This window comes from Triticum aestivum, chromosome 4A, assembly GCF_018294505.1.
Source record: "Triticum aestivum cultivar Chinese Spring chromosome 4A, IWGSC CS RefSeq v2.1, whole genome shotgun sequence".
In the NCBI taxonomy this organism is placed as follows: domain Eukaryota; kingdom Viridiplantae; phylum Streptophyta; class Magnoliopsida; order Poales; family Poaceae; genus Triticum; species Triticum aestivum.
Genome location: NC_057803.1, coordinates 512,467,236 through 512,490,226, shown reverse-complemented (window position 1 = coordinate 512,490,226; position 22,991 = coordinate 512,467,236). Strand labels below are relative to the sequence as shown.

General features: G+C 49.9%; 2 protein-coding genes and 1 pseudogene across 3 annotated transcripts; 1 reads left to right on the top strand and 2 right to left on the bottom strand.

Annotated features, from left to right (window-relative positions):
* Positions 1-292: 292 nt before the first annotated feature.
* Positions 293-1,159, bottom strand: LOC123082173 (uncharacterized). The gene has a single exon (XM_044504561.1). The coding sequence runs from the start codon at positions 707-709 to the stop codon at positions 428-430; it is 282 nt and encodes a 93-aa protein (XP_044360496.1). The 5' UTR covers positions 710-1,159; the 3' UTR covers positions 293-427.
* Positions 1,160-7,330: 6,171 nt separating this feature from the next.
* On the bottom strand, positions 7,331-22,634 carry LOC123086646 (uncharacterized). Of its 2 annotated transcripts, none has more exons than XM_044508420.1 (2): positions 22,405-22,634; positions 7,331-8,910 (listed from the first exon to the last, which is right to left on the bottom strand). In XM_044508420.1, the coding sequence occupies exon 2, from the start codon at positions 8,378-8,380 to the stop codon at positions 7,550-7,552; it is 831 nt and encodes a 276-aa protein (XP_044364355.1). In that variant the 5' UTR covers positions 8,381-8,910; positions 22,405-22,634; the 3' UTR covers positions 7,331-7,549. The 2 variants fall into 2 exon arrangements, 1 of the variants encoding a protein (XP_044364355.1); XR_006441026.1 differs by lacking the exon at positions 7,331-8,910 and adding an exon at positions 21,574-22,323.
* LOC123086645 (LRR receptor-like serine/threonine-protein kinase RGI1) lies at positions 19,655-21,482 on the top strand (annotated as a pseudogene).
* Positions 22,635-22,991: the final 357 nt, after the last annotated feature.

Genomic DNA, 22,991 nt, shown 5'->3' with positions numbered 1-22,991 from the left:
GTTACACAAACAGCACGTGCAGTTTAGTCGCATGATTATGAATTTTTTTTTCCAGATGTTGGTGCCCATTATATTTGCCTCTACCATCACGTCGGATTTTGATCGAAATGATTTAAGCCAAACTCGGTTGATTTTTTTTTTTTTGCGGGGGTCGGTCGAATTTAGTTGATAATCCTCACATCAATTTTGTCTGTCTCCAATCAGCTTCACACTGCAAAGCATATAATGAGTTAAAAGACAAAATATAACCATGCCACAACTTTCAGATAACCAACTTTTTTACTTCATAACCATGCAAATATTGCAATGCATAATTGATCCCCACAGATTGATTCTCCTTGCTAAATGCATTTTTACTGACAACAGATTCGATACTAACATCCACAATGGTTACCTACTCTTCAGTAATGAAAGAGCCCAATTACAATTAGCTGCCGGCGGCGGCCGCGGGCGCCACGGCGCGGTCGGCCGAGCGCGCCGTGACGCACCGGTAGGCGACGGTGGCGAGCCAGAACGCCCAGGGGAGCGCCACGAGGCCCAGGCCGACGCAGGGGATCCATCCGGGCGCCTCGCTCGGCGGCAGCATGACGTAGGCCACGAGGCACCCGCCGCCGCCAAGCACGGCGAGGAGCAGCAGCACCGTCACCACCCAGATCAACACGCTGCCGGCCGGGCTCCCGCACTGATCCCCCTCCTGGGGCGGCGCCATCGACCAATCGTCGCCGGTGGAGCGGAGCTTAGGAAGACGCGAGGGCGGCGAGGACGGACGCGGAGGCGCTGGTCAAGGAGAGCAAGAAGAAGAGGGCGGCGTGCATCGCCAGTGGCCTCCGATCCTCGCCTTGTTGCCTTCTTGTTCGTGGACCAAGAACATAAAAAATGTGCCAAAAAAGTTCTGATCTGTTATGCTGTTCGCCCTTTTGTGGATCGAGGAATGCAAGAGGAGCAGCGACGGGGGAATGGCGGAGCGCTCAAACCAAAGGAAGGTGGCCAAAATGGAAGGAGAGGTCAAGAGAGAATGGTGGCGAGTTAATTGTGCATTCTATAATAAGCTAGTTCTTCTTTTCTCACATGCTGCAAAACCAGTGATGTTGTTTCCTTTTATTTTTTTTCCTTTTTTTCGAGTGAAAAGAGTTTTATTTCATTATAATAGGATTACAGTCGACACGCAGAAATTCCTCAATACATGACGGCCGTTTATGTAGCCATACAACAGTGGTACTATCCGTACGACTATACGACGCCAACCGATCTGTCATCCTATTTTGTACACGTTTAATTTTTAAGAAAATAAACTCCCTATCTTCCATAAAAACCTTGGTCTCCGCCACCAAATGCCCGTATGCCGATCTCAACAAGCCATCCCCCGTCAAAGCCGACAACGCCTTCGAGGAGTTTGACTGTTCAATAATCGGGTCATCACTATGTTGCAACGCCAATACCATCCCTTGCATCAAAGCATGTAACTCCGTCTCTAATGCATCATTACGGTTAAACACATAGCAATATGCCACGAAGACCACCCCACCATTAGGTTTTCTCATTATCAGGCCGGCTGTCGCTGAGCCGTCGACCGCAAAGAAAGATCCGTCGACAGAGAGTGCAACATGGTTGGCCGGCGGTGCAGGCCATGGTAGGGAAGCTTTCATCACATTGCTCTCCATAGCCGAGGCCAAATCCATTACTGCCATCTTGCCTTTAAGAATTTCCTCTATATTGTACCTCCTTGATAAATCAATTGACTGCATATAGCTCTGCAAGTAATGAGCTGCTACTTGAATTGATGGGATCTCGCTCCCATGCGCCTGGTCCGTCCGCAAGAACCAAACTCTCCATACTAGCCGACCAGTGCATGAAAACTGGACTCCTCTCTGCCGCACAGTGGGCACAGTGACGTTGTTTTCTCTGAAATTAAACACACAATAGATTTATAATGATCTAGCCTAGCTATATTAAAAATATGACTGTCGAAATATCTTTAATATAATTTAAATTTATTAATGATATATTAAAATCTTCTTTCAAAAAGTCCAGTTAGGGCATCTCCAGCCGTTGGCCCCTCAGGAGGGGTAAAAAATCGCCCCCTGGTGGCGCACCGGCGCTAAACCGCGCACTGGGGGCGTGATGCCCCCCAGTCACGCCCCCCCACGGGTTTTTAAAGTGTTCAAATTCAGCGCAAACACAACGCAAACACGGGCTAGTTCGTTTAAGTTTAAACATATTTTACAAAAAAAGGAAAAAGAATACCGCGGGCTACCCCCGCCGTCTCCCTCGCCGCCCGCCTCGCCGCCCGCCCACGCGGTTCTAAATGCCGAGGAGGCTGTAGAACCGCGTGTAGTCACCGTCGTCGTCGTCGTCGTCGTCGTCGTCGCCCCCGCCTACCCTCCGCCGTCCCAGCTGCATCCCTCCCCCGGTTGGCGCGGCGGGTTGGACGGTCCGGGGGCGTCGTCGTCGTCGTAGCTGTCGAGGACCACGATGCCGTGCTCGTCCTCGCGCCCACGCTTGCGGGCGACGATCTCCTCCAGGGCCCGGCGCTGCCGGACCATCTCGTCGCGGAGGTAGTCGTCCCGCGCCCACCGCAGGGCGTCCTTGTCGGAGAAGCGGCGCCGGACTATCTCCTCGTACTCCGCGGGGAGGCTGGGCTCCGGCTTGGGCTCGACGAGGACGAAGCGGCCGGTGGGGGAGGCGCTGTCGCCGATGCGGACGCCGGAGCTGCGGGTGCGCGCGCTGACAGGCGTGTCCTGGGGCTCCGGCTTGACGGGGCGGAGGTGGAGGCAGGGAGAGCCGCCGGACGAGGAGGAGGACCCTCCAGTCTCCATGCACCTCGGCGTCCAGGAGCTTCCCCGGCGGCGTGAGAAGGACGGGGGAGCGGGGTACTCGAGGCGCGGCATGTTGCCGCCCTCGATGTACTCGAGGACGGCCTCCAACGTGCGCCCGGGCACGACGCCGGCCGACGGCGTTGAGCCTGCCGGAGGGCACGACGCCGTTGGTGGCCTCGAGCTGCTCGGCGTGACGACGGCGGAAATAGGGCTCCCAGAGCGGGCTGTCGGGGACGTACCGTGGCCCCTCCCTCGCCGCACGCGGCAGGGACGAGCGGATGCGTGCGATCTCCGCACGCCGCACCGCGCCGGTGGGTACCGGGGGCACCGGCACGCCGCCGACGCTGATCCTCCACGCCCCGGGCACCCGCATGTCCGGCGGGACCGGGTACTCGGCCTCGAAAAGGAGGCGAGTCTCGTCCTCGTGAAGATGGCGGCGGCCGAAACCGTTCGCCGCCGCGCCGTTGCCTGGGAAGCGCTCGGCCATGAGTGTGATGAACTGGAGACGGCAAGAGAGAGGAGAGGGAGGAACGACGACGGCGAGAGAGTGCGAGTCGCTGAGTGCGCTTGGGCGTGTCTTATATAGGCCGAGGCGCCACCCGTGCGCGTGCCGCCGTGTGTACGCGTGGCGGGCGAGGGAGGGCGAGGGACGCGCGTCATCCGGTCTTCACCGCGCCACCCGTGAGACATCAATGGCGCAGGCTGACCGGCGCGGCAGCGCGCGACAGCTTTGGCATTGATTCGCCACGGGAAACGAGACAATGAGGACGACGAAGGGGCGAGAAGAGAGCCGTGTCCCTGACGCGGCGGGCCCGCGGCTTTTTCGCGCCAAAACAGTTCGCCCCGGCGCCCCCGGCCGCCCCCCAGCGTGCCGGGTTCGGCCTGGGTCCGCCGGCACTGTTTTCGGCCCAGGCCGGCGAAAATCGGGCTCCTGGGGGTGCGACTGGGCCGATTTTTCGGCGCCGACACAAAAAAACGCCTGAAAAGGCTTTCCTAGGACGCGGCTGGAGATGCTCTTATGCCCCTAAACTATTGGTTTTACTCACTTATCCATTTGAACTTGTTTCAGGCTCAACTAACCCATACATCAGGCGTGGTGTTGGAACTGGGTATTTCCTATTTGACGCATTTTGCGTCAAAATGGCGGAGGTTCACAGAAGGGGGCGACGCGAAGAGCTCAGTGGGCTGGAGCCCATTTAGCGCTTAGCATGCTATTGCGGGCGAGTGGTTTTCTCCCGGTTTTGGGAACCTTCTAGAAGGTTCCCCAAACTGGTTTTTTTTTCCTGATGTTTTTTGTAGCTGGTTTTCTTTCAGGTTTTTTTGTTTTGGTCTTTCTTTTTTGTTTCCTTTTTATCTTTTCTGTTTTTTTCTTCTTTTCTTTTTCTTTTTCTTTTTTGAGAAATGCACAAATTTATAAAATGTTTAGAATTCAAAATTGTTCTCAAATACGGAAATATTTTCGCTGTTTTTCAAAAATGTTCATGTTTTCAAAAAAAAGTTCCTTCTTTGGTAAATGCGTTTGGGCCGGCCCAGAAATCAGGGTTCACTCGGGTCTCTGTGGCAAATGCCCGCTTGGTTGTTGTACTGCGTTTATTTTTCCTTCTTTGGTATCTACTGGCTGGACCAGTCCAGTTTTTGCTTGCTTTTTTCCTCTTCTTTCCTTTTCTGTGCTTTTCTGTACGGGTTTCACTTATTTTCTTCGATTTTTATTGAGTTCTTTCTTTTTATTTTATTTTTCTATGTTTTTCTATAAGATGTTCATTGTCTTAAAATTTCTTTCTCTTTACGTGTTTTTATACACATTTTTCCTTTGCTTTTTTGGGTTTTTTTAGTTGGATTTCAATGGTTTTCTTTTAAATTTTTGTGTTTCTTCATTGGTATTCTTCCAGCTTTTTCATTTTTTTATTGTTTTCAACAAATGTCTACATCTTTCCATACACATTGTACATTTTTTTAATATCAGGTACATTTTTTGTTTACGTGGGTAACATTTTTTCAAATACACCCTTAGAACAGAAATAACTGACAAGGTAATACATGACAACATTTTCTTTAAAATACATATTTTGATGTCTACCTTTTCATACACGTTGCATATTTTTGTTATACATTAGGATTTTTTATATATAAATGTTTTTTAAATTCAAATATATATTTTGATGTCTACTTTTTTAATACATATTTTACATTTGTCGTATACATCAGGAACATTTTTTTGCACATGTTTAGCATTTTTCAAATACGTGATTAATATTTTGCAAATACATATTTTGATGTCCGTTCTCTTCATACACATTGTACATTTTTTGTATACATCTAAAACATTTTTGCACACGTTTAACATTTTTCAAAAACATGATTAATTTTTTTGACATGTTTGAATACATGTTCAACATTTTTCAACTACACGTTGAAACATATTTTGAATGATATAATTTTTTTACGCCAGTCCTCCGCTCGTTGCGGTCGGTCAAAACCAAGCTGGGCAAAGGTCTGTGTAGTGGTAGGCGGTGGCGGGCACCTTCCATCTCCTCTCTCCCCATCTCCATTATTCCCTCCTCTCACCCTAGGACATGGTTGTGCTGCGAACTGATGTCAGCGTCCACCGACAAAGGATCTCATCATCGGCGGAGCTATGTGCACTTTTGAGGAGGCTGCCCCCCCCCCCCCCCCCCAAGATTAGAGAAAACATTCAAGATTTTTTTCCTGGGGTTAAGATTGAAGAAAAAAGTAGTCATTAGCCGTTCTCTGCTAGCTCCGCCACTGGATCTCATCACTACCATTCTCATCCTTCCCCTCCCTCTTCCCCTCATCTTCTCCTCTCCCTCCTATACTCAGGAACCCGAGTTCCAAACCTTAATCAAGCCTGCATGGGTCATGTTGGTTGGGCCTCCCATCCTGTCGGTGTGTCCAGGACCGATGCATGAGAGCTCACCCTCTCCTGCTTGGTGATCGAAGTGCCGTCGGCTTGCTCGCGTGTGCGAATCAGGGCATAATGGCTTGGTGGTGTGAGCCGGCTCCCTCCTAGATCTGGCGGGAATGTATCTGGTGCACCGGGGGAATTGGTGCTACCTGTGCACCTGTCACCCGTTACACATTCAAGAATGTTTGAAAAAATCCATAAAGAATTTAGTGCATTGACATAACATCAATGTTGTCACAAAAATTCAAATCAAAATTTGAAACATTACTCGAGATACAAAATGACAAATTTGACACTGAATACTACATAACACAAGTTGGGCTTTAGTTTTGACCCATTAGCACATTGATGACAAATTTGTCATTTTCGTATCTCGAGCAATGTTTCGAATTTTGATTTGAATTTTTATGACAACTTACATTGATGTTGTGTCAACGCACTAAATTTGTTCCGAATTTTTTTGAACATTTTTGGATGTGCGTCAGAGTCCGGTGCACCGGTATCACCAATTGCCCTGGTGCACTAGATACGTTCCCTAGATCCAGCCATAGGTGGTGGGCCCAATTTGAAGCCTGTCGGTTGTTGCCGATGTGGTGGCTCATGACCGTTGGGTTGGGGGGGGGGTACCTTCATCTAGATCCGACCAGGCTCGTCGGTGTGTCCTCGGTTGGAGGTTGTCATGTGGCGGGGAAGGAAGGGTTTCCCGCCCTTTTCTCCTGGTGGTTGGCGGTTGCAGGTGTGGCTCGATGTTCGGGATTATGGTTGTAGATGATAGGGAGTGGCCCTTGGTGGCAGACTGCGCATTTGGCTCTCTAGCAAGCACTGTTGCAGCGGTGTTGTCTGCATTCTTTGGTCATGTGAATGGCTAGGTGCATGGTGGCAAGTGGTATTGGAGTGGTGTGGTCTTCCCTTATATGGGCCAGTGCCCATTCGACAGGGTTGTTCCCCTTTGGGGACCACGGTGGTTTGGGTCCTTTAGGAGAGGTGTGCAGGAGGTATCGAGCGAAAGCTTCGTCCATGCTGACGATGGTGATAATGCTTGCAGGTGTCATGTCCCTCTTGGAGCGTCGCCTTGATTGGTCTGGCAACCCTTTTTTGCCAGCACTAACGGTGGTAACTCTTGTTCTTTTAAGGCGGACGCGACGGCGGCACGGTGTGTCATTTTTCTTGCATGTTCAGGTTATATCACGTGCTTATTGTTGGTGGCATTCTAGGGAAGTCTAGTTGTGCACTTTTGCGCTTTTTAGCATGTCTGATTTGTTGTGTTGTGTTTTTATTGACCAGGTTCGATCACATGGCTTTATTTAAAAAGCGTGGCAAACGGCTTGAAAAAACTGCGATAGCCAAACAACTCTACTCTAAAACCTTGTATAATGCAAGGTGCTTAGAAGAGGTGTTTGAACAAATAAACCAGGCTTTTCTTAAACACCGGTGCTTATTTGTATAGAGCATACGCTTAATTAAGCACGGTGCTTTAGAAAAATTCAGTTTATTTTTTTAAGCACCTCCTTAGGCACCTAGCATTGTATAAGGCCGAAAACAGCTATGTGAATAGTTATCACCTAACACACACTCCCTCTGTCCCAAAATATAACATCATTTTTGACACTCTTACATTTTGAGACAGAGGGAGTAGATACAAGCATTCATCAGTATTTTACATTTACAGGCTCGCACAAACAAGAGCACAAAGAAAAATGAAAAACCCCGACCAAAGAGAAAGAAAGGACCAAAAAAAGCACATGCTCCATCCAAACCACACGCAACGCAAGCAGCCACAACCTGAGCACGCAGCAAGCAAAAGTGATGATCACCCTAACACGCTGGAGAGATCCCCGCTGTCCTTGCCGCTCTTCCTCCTGGAGAAACTCTTGGAGAAGAGGATGTCGCCGATGAGGGGCACGATGGGCTTCACCTTCTGCGCCTTCCTCCTCCTGCCGCCGAGCAGGTCGTCGTCGATCTCGCCGAGGCTCAGCGCGTGGCTGAAGGACGGCAGGTACTCGCTGCTGTACGTGCTGGACTTCTCGGCCCACCGCTCGCTCCGCACCATGGCCGCCGCCATCACGTCGGTGTCCCCGCCGATGCTGCGCCGTGCCGCCGCCGCAGCAGCCTTGTCGGCCTCGATCTCGGCCAGCCTCGAGAGGCCTCGGTGGAGCTGCGCGTTGAGGCTGGCCACGGCCATCTCCATCTCGGTGCCCCTCTTCCTGAGCTGCAGCACCTCCCGTCTCGTATCGGCCACCTCCGCCTCCAGCTTCTTGATGGAGCTCACGACCGCGAGCCCGGCCTCGTCGTCTTGGCAACCAAGCTCGCCGTCGTCGCCGTACGCCGAACGCGGCGACGTGAACGACGGCGAGGAGTGCGCGGAGTACATAGGCACGATAGCTGCCGTTGCCTCTGGCTCTAGCTCCGCATCTACCTCTGCCATTGCATTTGGAGAAAGGGTGGTGGTACTGCTCCTACTGCTATCTTCGTGCTTGGCGTTAGGGGTGGCATTGGCATGCGCGTCGGCAATGGCAACCGCACTGCTGCTGTATCTGGAGTTGCTCCCGCCGACGAGGATGCGCTCCCCGAACACCGCGACCGCCTCCTTCACGGACCGGAAAGGGCGGGCGGTGTCGACCTCGACGCGATCAGAGGCCATGGACGTGCTGCTTCCTCAAGGATCTGGGCTGCAAGAAACATCCACAAACTCCCGGGGGTTTATATGGAGGGGAGTGGCCGCTGGTTTCTTTGCTTCCACTTCAACAGCACACTGGCCACCAGCAGCTAGCCCCAAGCAACCAGTTTCCCAGTAGCAACAAGCAAGAACCATGACTTGCCACCTAAGTTACAGAAAACTCCCAATACCCGCGTAGAAAAATCTGCAGGAGTGGCGCTGAAGCAGGGATGCTAGCTTTCTGGGCACTCTTGGCTGGCTGGCTATCTGTCTGGCTCCAAGGAGACGAGCACGGTAACAACTGCTGTCAGAGAAGCATACAACAGAACAGAAATTCTGGTGTCATGAGAGTGGTTGAGAGAAATGATAGTTCTTTTCTTCAGTTGAGGCATGCAGTTTCCAAAGGGGATAGGAGCCTTGTAACAAACTGTCCAGAGACATGATTCTGATTGAGATGGCAAATTGTTACATGCCACCAACAGAGGTACAGCGCCTTTTGTTGATGTCGCAACCTGCTGAAGTAATAACGGAATGGATTAGCCCTCAAACATGCGATGTGCAGCTAAGCTAAAAAGGTTTGCTTATAGGCCTCTGAGTCTTTTCCAATAGATGAGTGATGCTTATCTAGCATCCCTCAACGAATGTCACAAATGCTGAAGTTCTGTTTCTCATAAAAATAAATGATAAGTGGTTGCCAATAGTGGATACTATTAAAAAAATGCTAATTTTAATTAGCACTACCTCTATATAAATTGACAATAAAACTAGTAACTCGCTGCTGCCAAACATTTAAGGACGGTTCTGAAAGTAACTGCTTTAAAATTACTGTGTAAGGATACAATCCATGCATGTTGCACAAATCCTGCAATCTGTCACACGATCTCATGAGTGTGGCCAATGAAACATCAAGATCTCATGAGTCCAGCAATTTGTCACACGGTCTCTGGGGAACTAGGTCCAAAGTTGTCAGTAATCTTCAGTGCCTTTACTAAACAGTTATTCAGTTTTAAGCTATCACTGCATAGCATAAATGTACATCAAGATGTTCAAATTTACAAATGTAAGCCAACAACAAGGGTGGTGAAAACAGCTCATTTTCTTTCCTTTAGTTCAACGGTAAAGTAGCAAAGTTGGCAAAAGTTGCAATCAAGACATTCTACTGTAAATAAAATAAAACCTGTTGGGAAACACATGCCTTAATTTTTTTTCTTTTAGAGGAAAATGATAGTAATATGAGTGAAAGGATACACGTGGTGCCGAATAATCCTAATGGTGGACGCATCTTAAATTGGCCACAAGGCATGTCAGCAAACATTAATCTCATCAGCAATTGCTTAATTTCCTTGAAAGAATTTTTGAGCTCAAAATAGTTGCTTAAAAATACAGGAATGTTAAGAAAACATGTAGAAACACCGAATAATTGTGCAAAATAAGGTTCACTTCCAGAACAAAGAAAATTGAGCACATAATTTCATATGTGTGGTTTATCTTTATTTTTAGCGTCAGCGTTGACTTACGGTCTTCTTAGAATGGACCATTCCACCATTCTTATTGGTAAATGAGTAAATGTCGGTGGTACTATTTCACAAACCAGGCCACTTGCCGATGAGTAGAACACGGTTCAGACTTGCAAGCTGACGAGGTAACTGTTAGATGTGTATAGTTTATTGTGTACATCCACATTGTATAAGAGACTTTTCTGCACTTTACCACATCTATATATGTACTGGCCATTGGCCCTTCGTAAAGCTTAGTTGCTCACTTATCCAACATGGTATCAGTTGCTAGGTTCCTCTTCCTCTTCCGCACGCTGCAACTCCGTGCCTAGCTTCCCCGTCGCCGGCCATCTCCTTCCTCGTTGCCGGCCACCTTCTCCACGCCCGGCAGCCCCTGACTGCGCCCGCCGAGCTCATCCACGCCCAGGGCGCGCCCTCCCCGCCCGGCTGCGTTCAGGCCTCGCCCCGACCGCTCCCAGGCCGCGCCCTGGCCTCGCCCCTACCGCGTCCTGGCCTTGCCCCCGCCGCGCCCAAGCCGCGCTCCGCCTACGCCCTGGCTGCGCCCCGACCGCACCTCCTTCAGCGCGCCCCGGCCGTGTCTCTGGCCGCCCGCGCCCAGGCCGCCCTCCTCCGCATCTGGCTGCAGCTGCCGTTGCTTCATCTGCTGCCGCAGCTGCGGCCCAGGGCCGGCTCTCCTCCTGGCCTCCCGATTCCCCACTCGGGGCTAGCGTGAGTTTTTCCGCCCCGATCCAGATCGGGGAGCGTTAACCAAAAAGAAAAAAAAGGGAGAAACAGAGAGTTCCCCCATGTCTTCCTCGGGCTATGTTGCAGTTCCTAGGTGCTCCGTGATCTTCGATGGCACCAACTATGCTGAGTTTGTGGGGTTCACGTGCATCCATATGCGTGGTCTTCTTCTGTGGGGTGTTTTTTCTGGCGAGGTTCCCTGCCCGCCATGTCTTGTTGCGCCTGTGGCCCCAATCCCACCGGTGCCGCCGGTACTTGCTGCTGAGGCTTCCGAGGCTGACCGGGATGCCGCCAAGGCCCTTGATGATGCTGCAGTTGATGCCTATGATCAGCAGGTATCTGCTTACTTCGATGCTCTTTTGGCGTACCGGGATGATCTCTCTGCTTACACTCAGTGGTGCAATGACGATGCTTGTGCTGCTGCTGTTCTTACTGCCAGTGTCCTCCCTCAGTTTGATTCGGAGTTCATGGGACTTGGCATAGTTGCAGCGATGTGGTCTTATCTTTGTCAGCGCTATCAGCCCTCTGGTGATACTCTCTATCTCTCTGTGGTACGTCAGGAGCACGCCCTCCAGCAAGGTGATTCCTCTGTTGATGAGTTCTATTCACAGTGCTCTACCACCTGGCGTCAGCTTGACTCTCTTCGGACAGTTGTTTATGGCACCTGTCGTTGCTGTCAGACTAATCGGTCAGATCTGGACTTTCAGCGGGTCCATGAGTTCTTATCTCGTCTCCACTCTGAGTTTGAGCCCAGACATGCTCACTTGCTTGCTCGTGGTCGTGTTCCAATCTCGGAGGTGCTTGCTGAGCTTCGTGCTGAGGAGACCCGCCTTCACTCTGCTGGTCTGGTGATGGTCTCGTTTGTGTTGGCTGCTCGGGCTCCTGTGTCGTCTGCTCGGCTCACCGCTCCACCGCTCCTCCCCACACCTTCAGGGGGGGTGAGTCGCCCTGCTTATACTAAGAGGGGTCGGTCGCGCCGTGACACCTTCTGTGGCTACTGCTCTCGGCCCAGTCACCCAGAGTCTGATTGCCGTGAGAAGAAGCGAGACCAGCGGCGCTCCTCTTCCAGTGGGACTCCTGGATCTTCCTCGACTCCGTCACTCACTGACCAGGACATTTTGAGGCTCAAACGCCTCCTGGCTTCCTCAGGCTCTTCGTCGACTGGCTCAGCTGCTGCTGTGACTGCAGCCACTTCTCCACCACCGCAAGAATCTACACAGTCAGGTACATCTTCGTGGGTTTTGGATTCTGGAGCCTCCTTCCATATGTCTTCCGATTCTTCTGTGTTGTCTTCTCTCCGACCTCTTGATTCGTCTGTTAATGTTCTTACCGCCGATGGCACACCTCTTTCTGTTGCTACTCGTGGTCTTCTTTCCACTTCCTCTTTTTCTGTTCCTAGTGTTTCACATGTTTCTCGTCTTACCATGAATCTGTTTTCTGCTACCCAACTTACTGATTCTGGTTGTCGTGTCATCCTTGATGCCGACTCTTGCTCCATTCAGGATCGACGCACCAAGGCTTTGGTTGGTGCTGGCCCCCGGCGCCGTGAGTCGGAGGGCCTTTGGGAGGTTGACTGGCTTCGTGTTCCTTCCACTGCCACCACTCCTTCCAGCTCCCATGCTCTTGCTGCCTCTTCGCCTGCGTCCTTCCAGCAGTGGCATCATCGCCTTGGTCACATCTGTGGCTCTCGCTTGTCTTCCTTAGTTTGTCAGGGCCTCTTGGGGTCTGTATCTGGAGATTTTTCTTTACATTGTAATGGTTGCAGACTTGGCAAACAGACCCAGTTGCCTTATCCTACCAGTGAGTCGGTATCTCAGCGTCCTTTTGACTTGGTTCATTCTGATGTTTGGGGTCCTGCCCCCTTTGATTCGAAAGGTGGTCATCGCTATTATATCTTGTTTATTGATGATTTCTCTCACTACACCTGGCTCTACTTCATGAAATCTCGTAACGAGGTTCTCTCTATATACAAACGTTTTGCTGCCATGGTTCGCACCCAGTTTTCCATGCCCATTCATACTTTTCGTGCTGACTCCGTTGGTGAGTTTATCTCTCAGCTGTTGCGTGGTTTTCTTGCGGAACAGGGTACTCTTGCCCAGTTCTCATGTCCTGGTGCTCATGCTCAAAACGGCGTTGCCGAACGTAAGCATCGTCATCTACTTGAAACGGCTCGTGCGCTGATGATTGCCGCTTCCCTTCCGCCTCACTTTTGGGCTGAGGCTGTTTCTGCATCCACTTATCTCATCAACATTCAGCCATCGACTGCTTTGCAGGGTGGTATTCCTATGGAGTGTCTCACTAGACGTTCCCCTGACTACTCCGCTCTTCGGATGTTTGGATATGTGTGTTATGTCCTTCTTGCCCCACGAGAACGCACCAAACTGACTGCTCAGTCGGTTGAGTGTGTCTTTCTTGGCTACAGTGATGAGCACAAGGGCTATCGATGTTGGGATCATGTGGGTCGTCGCTTGCGCATCTCGCGTGATGTGACTTTTGACGAGTCTTGTTCTTACTACCCACGTTCTTCTTCCTCGAGCTTCTCTGTGGACAACATTTCTTTCCTGCTCCTTCCTGACACACCCGGCTATGTGCCTCATGTGTCACCTCTTCCTCCGGCACCTCTCATTCCTTCTCATTCCCCACCGACACCGTCTTCTCCATCCTCCTCCTCCACCTCTTCACCTTCATCTCCAGTCCGTCGCCCTCTCTCACCATTTCCTCTCCACTATACTCGCCGATCTCGTACTGAGGATGTCTCCTCTGACGAGCCTTCCACCTCTGGTGCACCTCCTCTCACGCCTCCCCTGGTTCACAACCTTCGTGCTCGGCCTCGCCCCCTACCTGATCGCTACTCCCCTGATCGGTATGGTCTCTCTGCTATTGCTGAGCCCACTTCCTACCGCACTGCCATGATTCAGCCTGAATGGCAACTTGCGATGGCCGAAGAGCTTGCTGCTCTTGAGCGCTCTGGCACATGCGATCTGGTTCCCCTCCCTTCCGGTGTCCGTCCCATCACTTGCAAGTGAGTCTACAAGGTTAAGACTCGCTCCGATGGTTCTCTTGAGCGCTACAAAGCTCGTCTTGTGGCCCGTGGTTTTTAGCAGGAGAAGGGGCGCGATTATGATGAGACATTTGCTCCTGTGGCCCACATGACCACCGTCCGCACTCTTCTTGATGTGGCTTCTGTTCGCCAGTGGTCTATCTCTCAACTTGATGTTCAGAATGCTTTTCTCAATGGTGAGTTGCGTGAGGAGGTTTATATGTAGCCACCACCGAGGTACTACGCTCCTGATGGTATGCTCTGTAGACTTCGCCGCTCCCTCTATGGTCTTAAACAGGCCCCTCGTGCCTGGTTTGAGCGCTTCGCCTCTGTGGTGACTGCAGCTGGTTTCTTGCCCAGTGATCATGATCCCGCGTTGTTTGTTCACACGTCTCCTCGTGGTCGGACTCTTCTCCTCTATGTTGATGACATGATCATCACTGGTGACGACCTTGACTATATTGCCTTTGTTAAGGCTCGCCTTCGCGATCAGTTCCTCATGACTGATCTTGGTCCACTTCGCTACTTTCTTGGGATTGAGATCTCCTCAACCTCTGATGGCTTCTACATCTCCCAAGAAAAATATATTTAGGATCTTCTTGCTCGCGCTGCTCTTGGTAATGAGCGTACTGTTGTGACTCCTATGGAGCTCAACGTTCAACTTCGTGCCTCTGATGGTGACCCTCTTCCTAATCCCACTCGCTATCTGTAACGCCCCGAGACTGATGTGCCAGGTGTCGTGCAGTTATTCGCTGTTGTTGCCTTGTCATTGCTTGCGTGTCATGCATTGCATATCATGTCATCATGTGCACTTCATTTGCATACATGTTCGTCTCATGCATCCGAGCATTTTCCTCGTTGTCCGTTTTGCAATCCGGCGCTCCTATGTCACCCGGTGTCCCTTTCTACCTTTCTTTCGTGTGTGGCGATTAAACAATTCCGGATTGGACCGAGACTTGCCAAGCGGCCTTGGTTTACTACCGGTAGACCGCCTGTCAAGTTTCGTACCATTTGGACTTTGTTTGATACTCCAACGGTTAACCGAGGGACCGAAAAGGCCTCGTGCGTGTTGCAGCCTAACACCCCTCCAATTTGGCCCAAAACCCACCAAAACCCTCTCCATCATCTAGAGTGTTCGATCACGATCGCGTGGCCAAAAACCGCACCTCATTTGGACACTGCTAGCTCCCTCTACCTATAAAACTAGCCCCTCCTCCGAAATTTCGGGTCTCTCCTTCCTCAAAACCCTAGCCCCGCTCCATCCGCGCGCCGGACGAATCCCGCTGCCGCGCTCGTGCCAATCGGCGCGCAACACGTGGCACGCCGCCACCCACCGCCGCCGCGGCCCGCTCGGTCCACGGGGAGCCCGCCCCGGGCCGGATCGGGCCCGAGCCGCCCCGCGCCTCGCGCCTCCTTCACCCCGCCGCCCGACGCCGGCTTCACCTCGCCGGCCGGCGCCGCCACGCTGCCGCGGTCCGCCTCGCCGACCATCGCCTCCATCGCCGCCCGACGTCATCTCCTCGCCCCGGCGCCGCCCCGCCGCGCTGCTCCTTCCGGCCGCCAGATCCGGCCGGATCCGGCAAGATCCGGCCCGGACCCCACCTTCTCCGGCCACCTCGACCAACTCCGGCGATCCCCTCCGTTCAACCTCGAAGTGCGTGTGTGCTACAGTATCGGCCCGATCTGGATCTGAGATCCGTTTGCCTCGGTTGACTTTTTCTCCTCTAACCCTAATTTTTCTTGCCTACTTTGACATGCCGTAACTCTGCATCCGTAGCTCCGTTTTGGGCATATAGCATATCAAAATGTTCGTCTCAGAAAGCACATCATTTCATCTCATTGCATCATTTTCATTTGAGTTCATCTTGATGCCTGAAATGCTGTTGGAAGTAGGCTACTTGAGATAATTGTCAGATCTGCTGCTCCATTTAGATATTTGTCATTTTTGCCATGATTATTGTGTGCATGATATGCCCAGGTGCTCTACATGAGTTTTGTTATATGTTTTGTCATCTATCCAGAGGTGCAACCCATGTATTTTTGTGATGTGTGTGGTGACTAGCACAAGCTTGCAAAGTGGTGCATTTGTTAATGCTGATTTCAGGGACTTAGCAATTCCACTAAGTCCTTGGTCTGTTTATCTCATTATGCCATATGTTCTTGTTGTTTCCTAGTGATCCGTGCCTCTTTTGAGGATGATCAGTAAGGATGATTTGTTAATCTTGTAGTGCTCTATCCATCCATGTCTTTTTTTGCAATTATGGAGCACCCTAACTTGAGCCAATCGAGCTCTACTTTTGCTATTTCATGAATCTGGGCAGATTGTCTACTTGTTAGCGATTTTGCCAAGGATGTTGTAGTTGATCCGTGCATGCTATGTTATTGTTCTTGCCATGTCTAGCTTGTATAATGTGTATTTTTGATGGGTGTATGCTTAGATTGTCATGCCTTGCTCTGTAGTGAGTGCATCGAGCTCGTAAACATGCCTACTTGATATCTGATTTGCATACTCCGGTTTTTCTCTAAGTTTGTGATCTGTTTATGTTTTTGCCATGTTCACATGCTTGCAATTGTATTTTCTGATCCCTTTTGGCTCAAGGTCACTAAGGGACTTTTGTTAAGCTCTTTGAGTAGCTCCATGCCATGCTTTGCTTTGCCATGTTCAGTTCTTGTAGTATCTAGTTTTCATGCTTCAGAGTGTGTTACCTGATCTGAAATTTCAGACAATTGTTAATTTCACTAAGTCTGAGATCTATTTACCGTTTGCACTTTTGCCATGCTTGTTTGAACATGTTAATGGAGGAATTGGCCGTAGCTCAGTGCTAGTCTTTTGTTAAGCATCATGAATGAATTCCTGCCATGCATTTTTATGCCATGTTTGGGTGCTGTAGCATGTTCATCTCATTGCATTTAGTTGACTACTTGCTGTAAATCGCAGACCGGTGCCATATTTGAATTGCTTGCCATTTCCAAACCGTGACTCCGATTCCGGCGATCTTTATATCGTTTTCAAGCGATTTCATCTCATCTTTTCAGTGGCACACTTGGATTTCCAAGTTGAGGCCAGGTTCATTCATCTCTTGTCAAATCATGCATATGCATCGCATACCGCATCTCGCATATCATACCATATTCATGTGTGGTTTGTTTACTATGTTGTGTGCTTCCTTTCCGGTGTTTGCTTCTTCGGGTTGGTTCCGTTAACGTCGCGTTTGTGAGGACCCGCTCGACTACATTCGTTTGTCTTCTTCATGGACTCGTTCTTCTTCCTTGCGGGATTTCAGGCAAGATGACCATACCCTCGAAATCACTTCTATCTTTGCTTGCTTAGTTGCTCGCTCTTTTGCTATGCCTATGCTGCGATACCTACCACTTGCTTATCATGCCACCCATGTTGTTAAACCAAGCCTCTAACCCACCTTGTCCTAGCAAACCGTTGTTTGGCTATGTTACCGCTTTGCTCAGCCCCTCATATAGCGTTGTTAGTTGCAGGTGAAGATTGAAGTTTGTTCCTTGTTGGAACATGGAGATCGTTCCTAGTTGGAACATTGCTTACTTGTTGGGATATCACAATATCTCTTATTTAATTAATGCATCTATATACTTGGTAAAGGGTGGAAGGCTCGGCCTTATGCCTGGTGCTTTGTTCCACTCTTGCCGCCATAGTTTCTGTCATATCGGTGTTATGTTCCCGGATTTTGCGTTCCTTACGCGGTTGGGTTATAATGGGAACCCCTTGACAGTTCACTTTGAATAAAACTCCTCTAGCAAGGCCCAACCTTGGTTTTACCATTCGCCACCTAGCCTCTTTTTCCCTTGGGTTAGGCCAGCCCAAGGGTCATCTTTATTTTAAACCCCCGGGCCAGTGCTTGTCTAAGTGTTGGTCCAACCCAGAGCACCATGCGGGGCCGTCCCTTGGCAACTTGGGTTACGTTGGCTCCCGTACGCTTAGCTTATCCGGTGTGCCCTGAGAACGAGATATGTGCAGCTCCTATCGGGATTGTCGGCACAACGGGTGGTCTTGCTGGACTTGTTTTATCATTGTCGAGGATGTCTTGTAACCGGGATTCCGAGCCTGATCGGGTCTTCCCGCTAGAAGGAATATCCTTCGTTGACCGTGAGAGCTTGTTATGGGCTAAGTTGGGACACCCCTGCAGGGATTTGAACTTTCGAAAGCCGTGCTTGCGGTTATGGGCAGATGGGAATTTGTTAACGTCCGGTTATAGAAAACCTGAAGTTTACCTTAATTAAAATGCATCAACCGCGTGTGTAACCGTGATGGTCTCTTTCCGGCAGAGTCCGGGAAGTGAACACGGTGTTGGAGTTATGCTTGACGTAGGTTGTTCTAGGATCACTTCTTGATCATACTTTTATCGATCGTGCTTTGCCTTCTCTTCTCGCTCGCTTTTGCGAACAGGTTAGCCATCATATATGCTAGTCGCTTGCTGCAGCTCCACCTCATACCTTTACCTTACCCATAAGCTTAAATAGTCTTGATCGCGAGGGTGTGAGATTGCTGAGTCCCCGTGACTCACAGATACTTCCAAAACCAGCTTGCAGGTGCCGATGAGTCCGTGCAGATGACGCAACCAAGCTCAGGAGAAGCTCGATGAAGATCTTGTCCTTTATGTTGTTTCGTTCTAGTTGATCAGTAGTGGAGCCCAGTTGGGGTCGATCGGGGACCTTGTCGCTTTGGGGTTCTTCTTTTATTTTGGTTCCATAGTCGGACCTTGATTGTATCTGGTTGATGTAATGCTTTATTCATGTAATTGTGTGAAGTGGCGATTGTAAGCCAACTATGTATCTCTTTCCCTTATGTATTACATGGGTTGTGTGAAGATTACCTCACTTGCGACATTGCTTTCAATGCGGTTATGCCTCTAAGTCGTGCTTCGACACGTGGGAGATATAGCCGCATCGAGGGCGTTACACTATCGTCATCTTGTTGGCAGTCTTGTCTATCTTGCCGTTACGCGTCCTGACATCTCCTATCCTGTCCACATCCTGAGTCAGTTTGTTTCGGCCCCCACCTCTGTCCACTATAGTCATCTCCTCCGTGTTCTACGATATCTTCGTGGCACGATCCCTCAGCGCCTTTTCTTTCCCCACTCCATCTCTTTTGAGCTCCAGGCCTACTCTGATGCTACCTGGGCCAGTGATCCCTTTGATCGACGCTCGCTGTCTGCTTACTGTGTCTTTCTTGGTGGCTCTCTTATTGCCTGGAAGACAAAGAAGCAGACTACAGTTTCTCGCTCGAGCACAGAGGCTGAGTTGTGAGCCATGGCTATGTTGACGACTGAGATGATCTGGTTACGGTGGTTACTTGAGGATTTTGGTGTGTCTGCTACTACCTCCATTCCTCTACTGTCTGACAGCACCGGTGCTATCAGTATTGCGCGTGCCCCGGTGAAGCATGAACTCACCAAGCACATCGGTGTGGATGCCCACTTTGTGCGTGTTGCTGTGCAGGATCAGACTCTCGCTCTTCACTATGTGCCCTCGGAGTTACAGTTGGCTGACTTCTTCACGAAGGCACAGACTCGAGCACAGCATGGGTTTTTCCTCTCCAAACTCAGTGTTGTTGATCCACCATGAGTTTGAGGGGGGGTGTTAGATGTGTATAGTTCATTGTGTACATCCCCATTGTATAAGGGGCTTTTCTGCACTTTACCACATCTGTATATGTACTGGCCATTGGCCCTCAGTAAAGCTTAGTTGCTCACTTATCCAACAGTAACGATGACGATTGATACCAACCTGATGCTGTGAGGCGCCACATCACTTTGAGTCAAAGTTCAACCCCCTTCGTATACACCGCAGATGGGGTCTTGCGCCACTAATCTGACCATTCCTACTTTCTCTACCATTGCTTCTTCTACCCATCTTCTTGCACGTATGGTAGTGGATCGATCAGGCCCTTTGCAACACCACCACCTGCAAACAGCTGACCCAGTAGGTTGCAGAAGAGAAGAGGTAACCATGGAGAAGAGCAGGTATGGCTCAAGTTCTCACCATGGGTTATTGCTAGCACTGCTGTTTTGCTTGCTGTTTGATTTGTCCATGGCCCGCGTGCAACCTCTACGGCTAAACAAAGCGCAGGAAAGCACCATGAGAAACCTTTCAAGCATGATCTCCGCCATGGCTCCGTGGAGCCACTGGGACACAACCGACCCGAACCCGTGCCTGTGGAGTGGGGTCACTTGCTCTGTGCCGTCTAACCGCCCCGGTTCATCTGCAGTTGTGCTCCACCTCTCCATGTCTCGCTTTGGCCTCTCCAACTCCACCGTACTTGCCTGCTTATGCTCCCTTGACACCTTGGAATCTCTGGATCTCTCGAAAAACAGGTTCACCGATCTGCCACGGCAGCTCTCCTCATACCTCTTGGGTTCTAGATTGCGCACGCTCAATCTGAGCTACGCTCAGTTGCCTGGTCCGCTCGGCGACTTCACTGGTTTCCGCAAACTGGAGGTTCTTGATTTCTCCTTCAGTTTGCTGAGTGGAAATGTGGACGAACAGTTGAGTTCTTTGCCCAGATTGAGAAGCTTGAACCTTAGTTCCAACACACTTGATGGCAGCCTCCCAACAAATATGGTCCACTCTTTGAAGGAACTGGTGTTATCTAGCAACAACTTCAGTGGCTTGATACCTAGTGAAATCACCATGAATACCGAGATGTTGGATTTGAGTTACAATAAGCTTAGTGGTGAGATACCTTCTGATCTGTTCTTGGCTGCTGGTTTGCATACCGTTGATCTCACCGGCAACATGCTTGAAGGGCACATACCGCAAGGATTCTCTCACAGCCTCTATCGCCTTCATCTCGGAGGAAACTTGCTCGATGGTAGTATCCCAGGCTCGATTAGTGATGCCTCAATTCAAGCTTGTCTTATCTTGAGCTGAACAATAACCACTTGGCGGGAGGCATACCCCGGCATGTTGGCAGATGCAGTAAGTTGGTTCTCTTGAATCTGGCAAGCAACCAGTTGAACGGTACAGTGCCCACTGAGATCAGCAAACTTGATAGCATGGCTGTTCTGAAACTGCAAATGAACAATTTTGACGGACATGTACCAAGTGCACTTGTCGATCTGGTGAACTTGAATGTATTGGACCTTAGCCAAAACTCATTTACTGGAGAGATACCACATGAAATTTTCCAGCTACTGCGGCTTTCAAACATATGTTTGCAGGGCAACAAGATCACTGGCGCCATTCCAACTTCAATCAGTTCATTGCAATTTCTTATTGAGCTTCATCTCGGGGATAATGAGCTCACTGGTGTGATCCCCACAATGCCGACCAGCTTGAGTGCAATTCTGAATCTAAGTCACAACCATCTCAGTGGATCTATTCCTTCAAATATTGGCGTTTTGAAGGACCTGGTGATTCTTGATATTTCCTATAACGACTTGTCTGGCCCGATACCATCCTCGCTCGAAGGTTTGCAAAGCTTGACAGAGCTGGTGCTTTCTTATAATCAGCTCTCTGGATCCCTTCCAGCATTTCGATCATCTGTGGCAGTCGATTCCAGGGGAAATCCAGATCTTCTCAACAATACCGCCAACGCTCCAGACGTGATGACAAGCACCGAAGATCACGGCTCGGCTATATGGGTTGCGGCAGTTTCATTTGTGGTTTGCTTCGTCGTCTCTTTCTATGGGGATGGGATCAGAAACGGGTGGCTTACAGGTTGAGGCCTCCTTTGGTTTGGAGGAATTTCATAGAAATTCTAGAGGATAGGATTTCTTATAGGATTTTTTCCTTTAGAGCCCTTTGGTTCATAGGAATGGATTCTTATTCCTACATAGGATTGGTTCCTATCCTCCACATTTTATGGGAAAATAAAAATGAGCCTAGACTCAATGGAAAAATTCCTTTGGTGTCAACCAAATGACATCTCGTTTCCTATTCCTACTCATAGGATTTAAGATACATGTCATCTCATTTCCTACAAAATTCCTATTCCTACGATAATCCTATCCTATGAACCAAAAGAGGCCTGAAAGGGCAACTAGCTGACTACTTGGTGCTGCAAGCCAAACCCAACGCCAAGCCATAGATGCATGTAATTTTTTTAGTTAGGATTAAAGATACCAATGCTGGTGTAAGAAATAAGAGCTAAACTACAATTATCTTTTTCTCCGCATAATTTGTTTTGAATGGCATTTTCACCGCATAATAGCTGAAAATGCAGCAGAGTATTCAGCTTGTCCTATGGAACATGGTTAGGCAGAGTTCATATGTACACTCAACGCATTGGACTTCAGTTAAGAACAATCGATCAGTATTCTCGCAGTCGTAGATACCGAACAATTAAGACTGTAAGTAAACTATCATACTTGAATGTTGGTGCTCTATTTGCGAATCATCCCTCCCTTGCAACCTGACACTCGATGCAGAGGCCGATTGTTTTTCCCTCTTTTTGAGGAAAAGAAAAAATCACCTGCGACCTGAAGCAATCAGAGGAATGGTTTGCCGTTCGAGGGCACACACACGGAAGGCACCTGCCTCATCCTGCTCGCCGCGCGTCGCCGGATCAGCGTGAGGAGTAGCCGAGTAGGCGGCTCCTGGGCATCGGTGACGAGGGCGGCGGCGCGTAGAGCCTGGCGGTGGAAAGGAAGGCCGAAATTGTACGTGCCACGCGGCTCCTGGTTGCTCAGTGTAAAGGAGGGTTGAAATTTTGGTTCTGTTCAAGCTATCCCATCTTGTGCGGGGTTGGGGTTTCATACCGGAATTGGGGATGACGGAAACCCTAGCGGCCGCCGGACGAACCGCGGAAGTCACCAGGGCGGCGCTCTTCCTCCCCCCAGTCCATCCGCCGCACGCACTCCTTCCATCCTCCGCCACACGCTGACTCGACAAGCTCTCGGCCAGTTCCCATTTTGCCGGTGGGGATGCCAGCCGGAATGGCCTCATCGCCGCTGCACTCTCCGGAGAAAAATCCCTAAGTGAATCCCCATCTCCACCGTCCTTGCTCTTGTTTTGAGTTGATGCCTTGTCATCAGGCTGGTAGATTTGGGTACATTTCATCATAATAGAAACAAGATTAGTTCGTAGCATTGATGGCATTCCAACGGAAACATCATTAGATCACAATTTTTTTGTGTGCAGGTAGAAACTGGCTATAACATAGCAACTTACTTGTTCCATAAACATGTGTACAATTTCACCAACACAACCTTCTTTGAGAAATGAAACAGCCCGAGGGCAATGTTTCCAAGGGAAATACGACACAGATTGTTTGATCTAGAGAAATAAGACATCACAATGGTGAACACTAACCTGACCAACTCAAAGGGCTGGGGCGGTCTGGCAG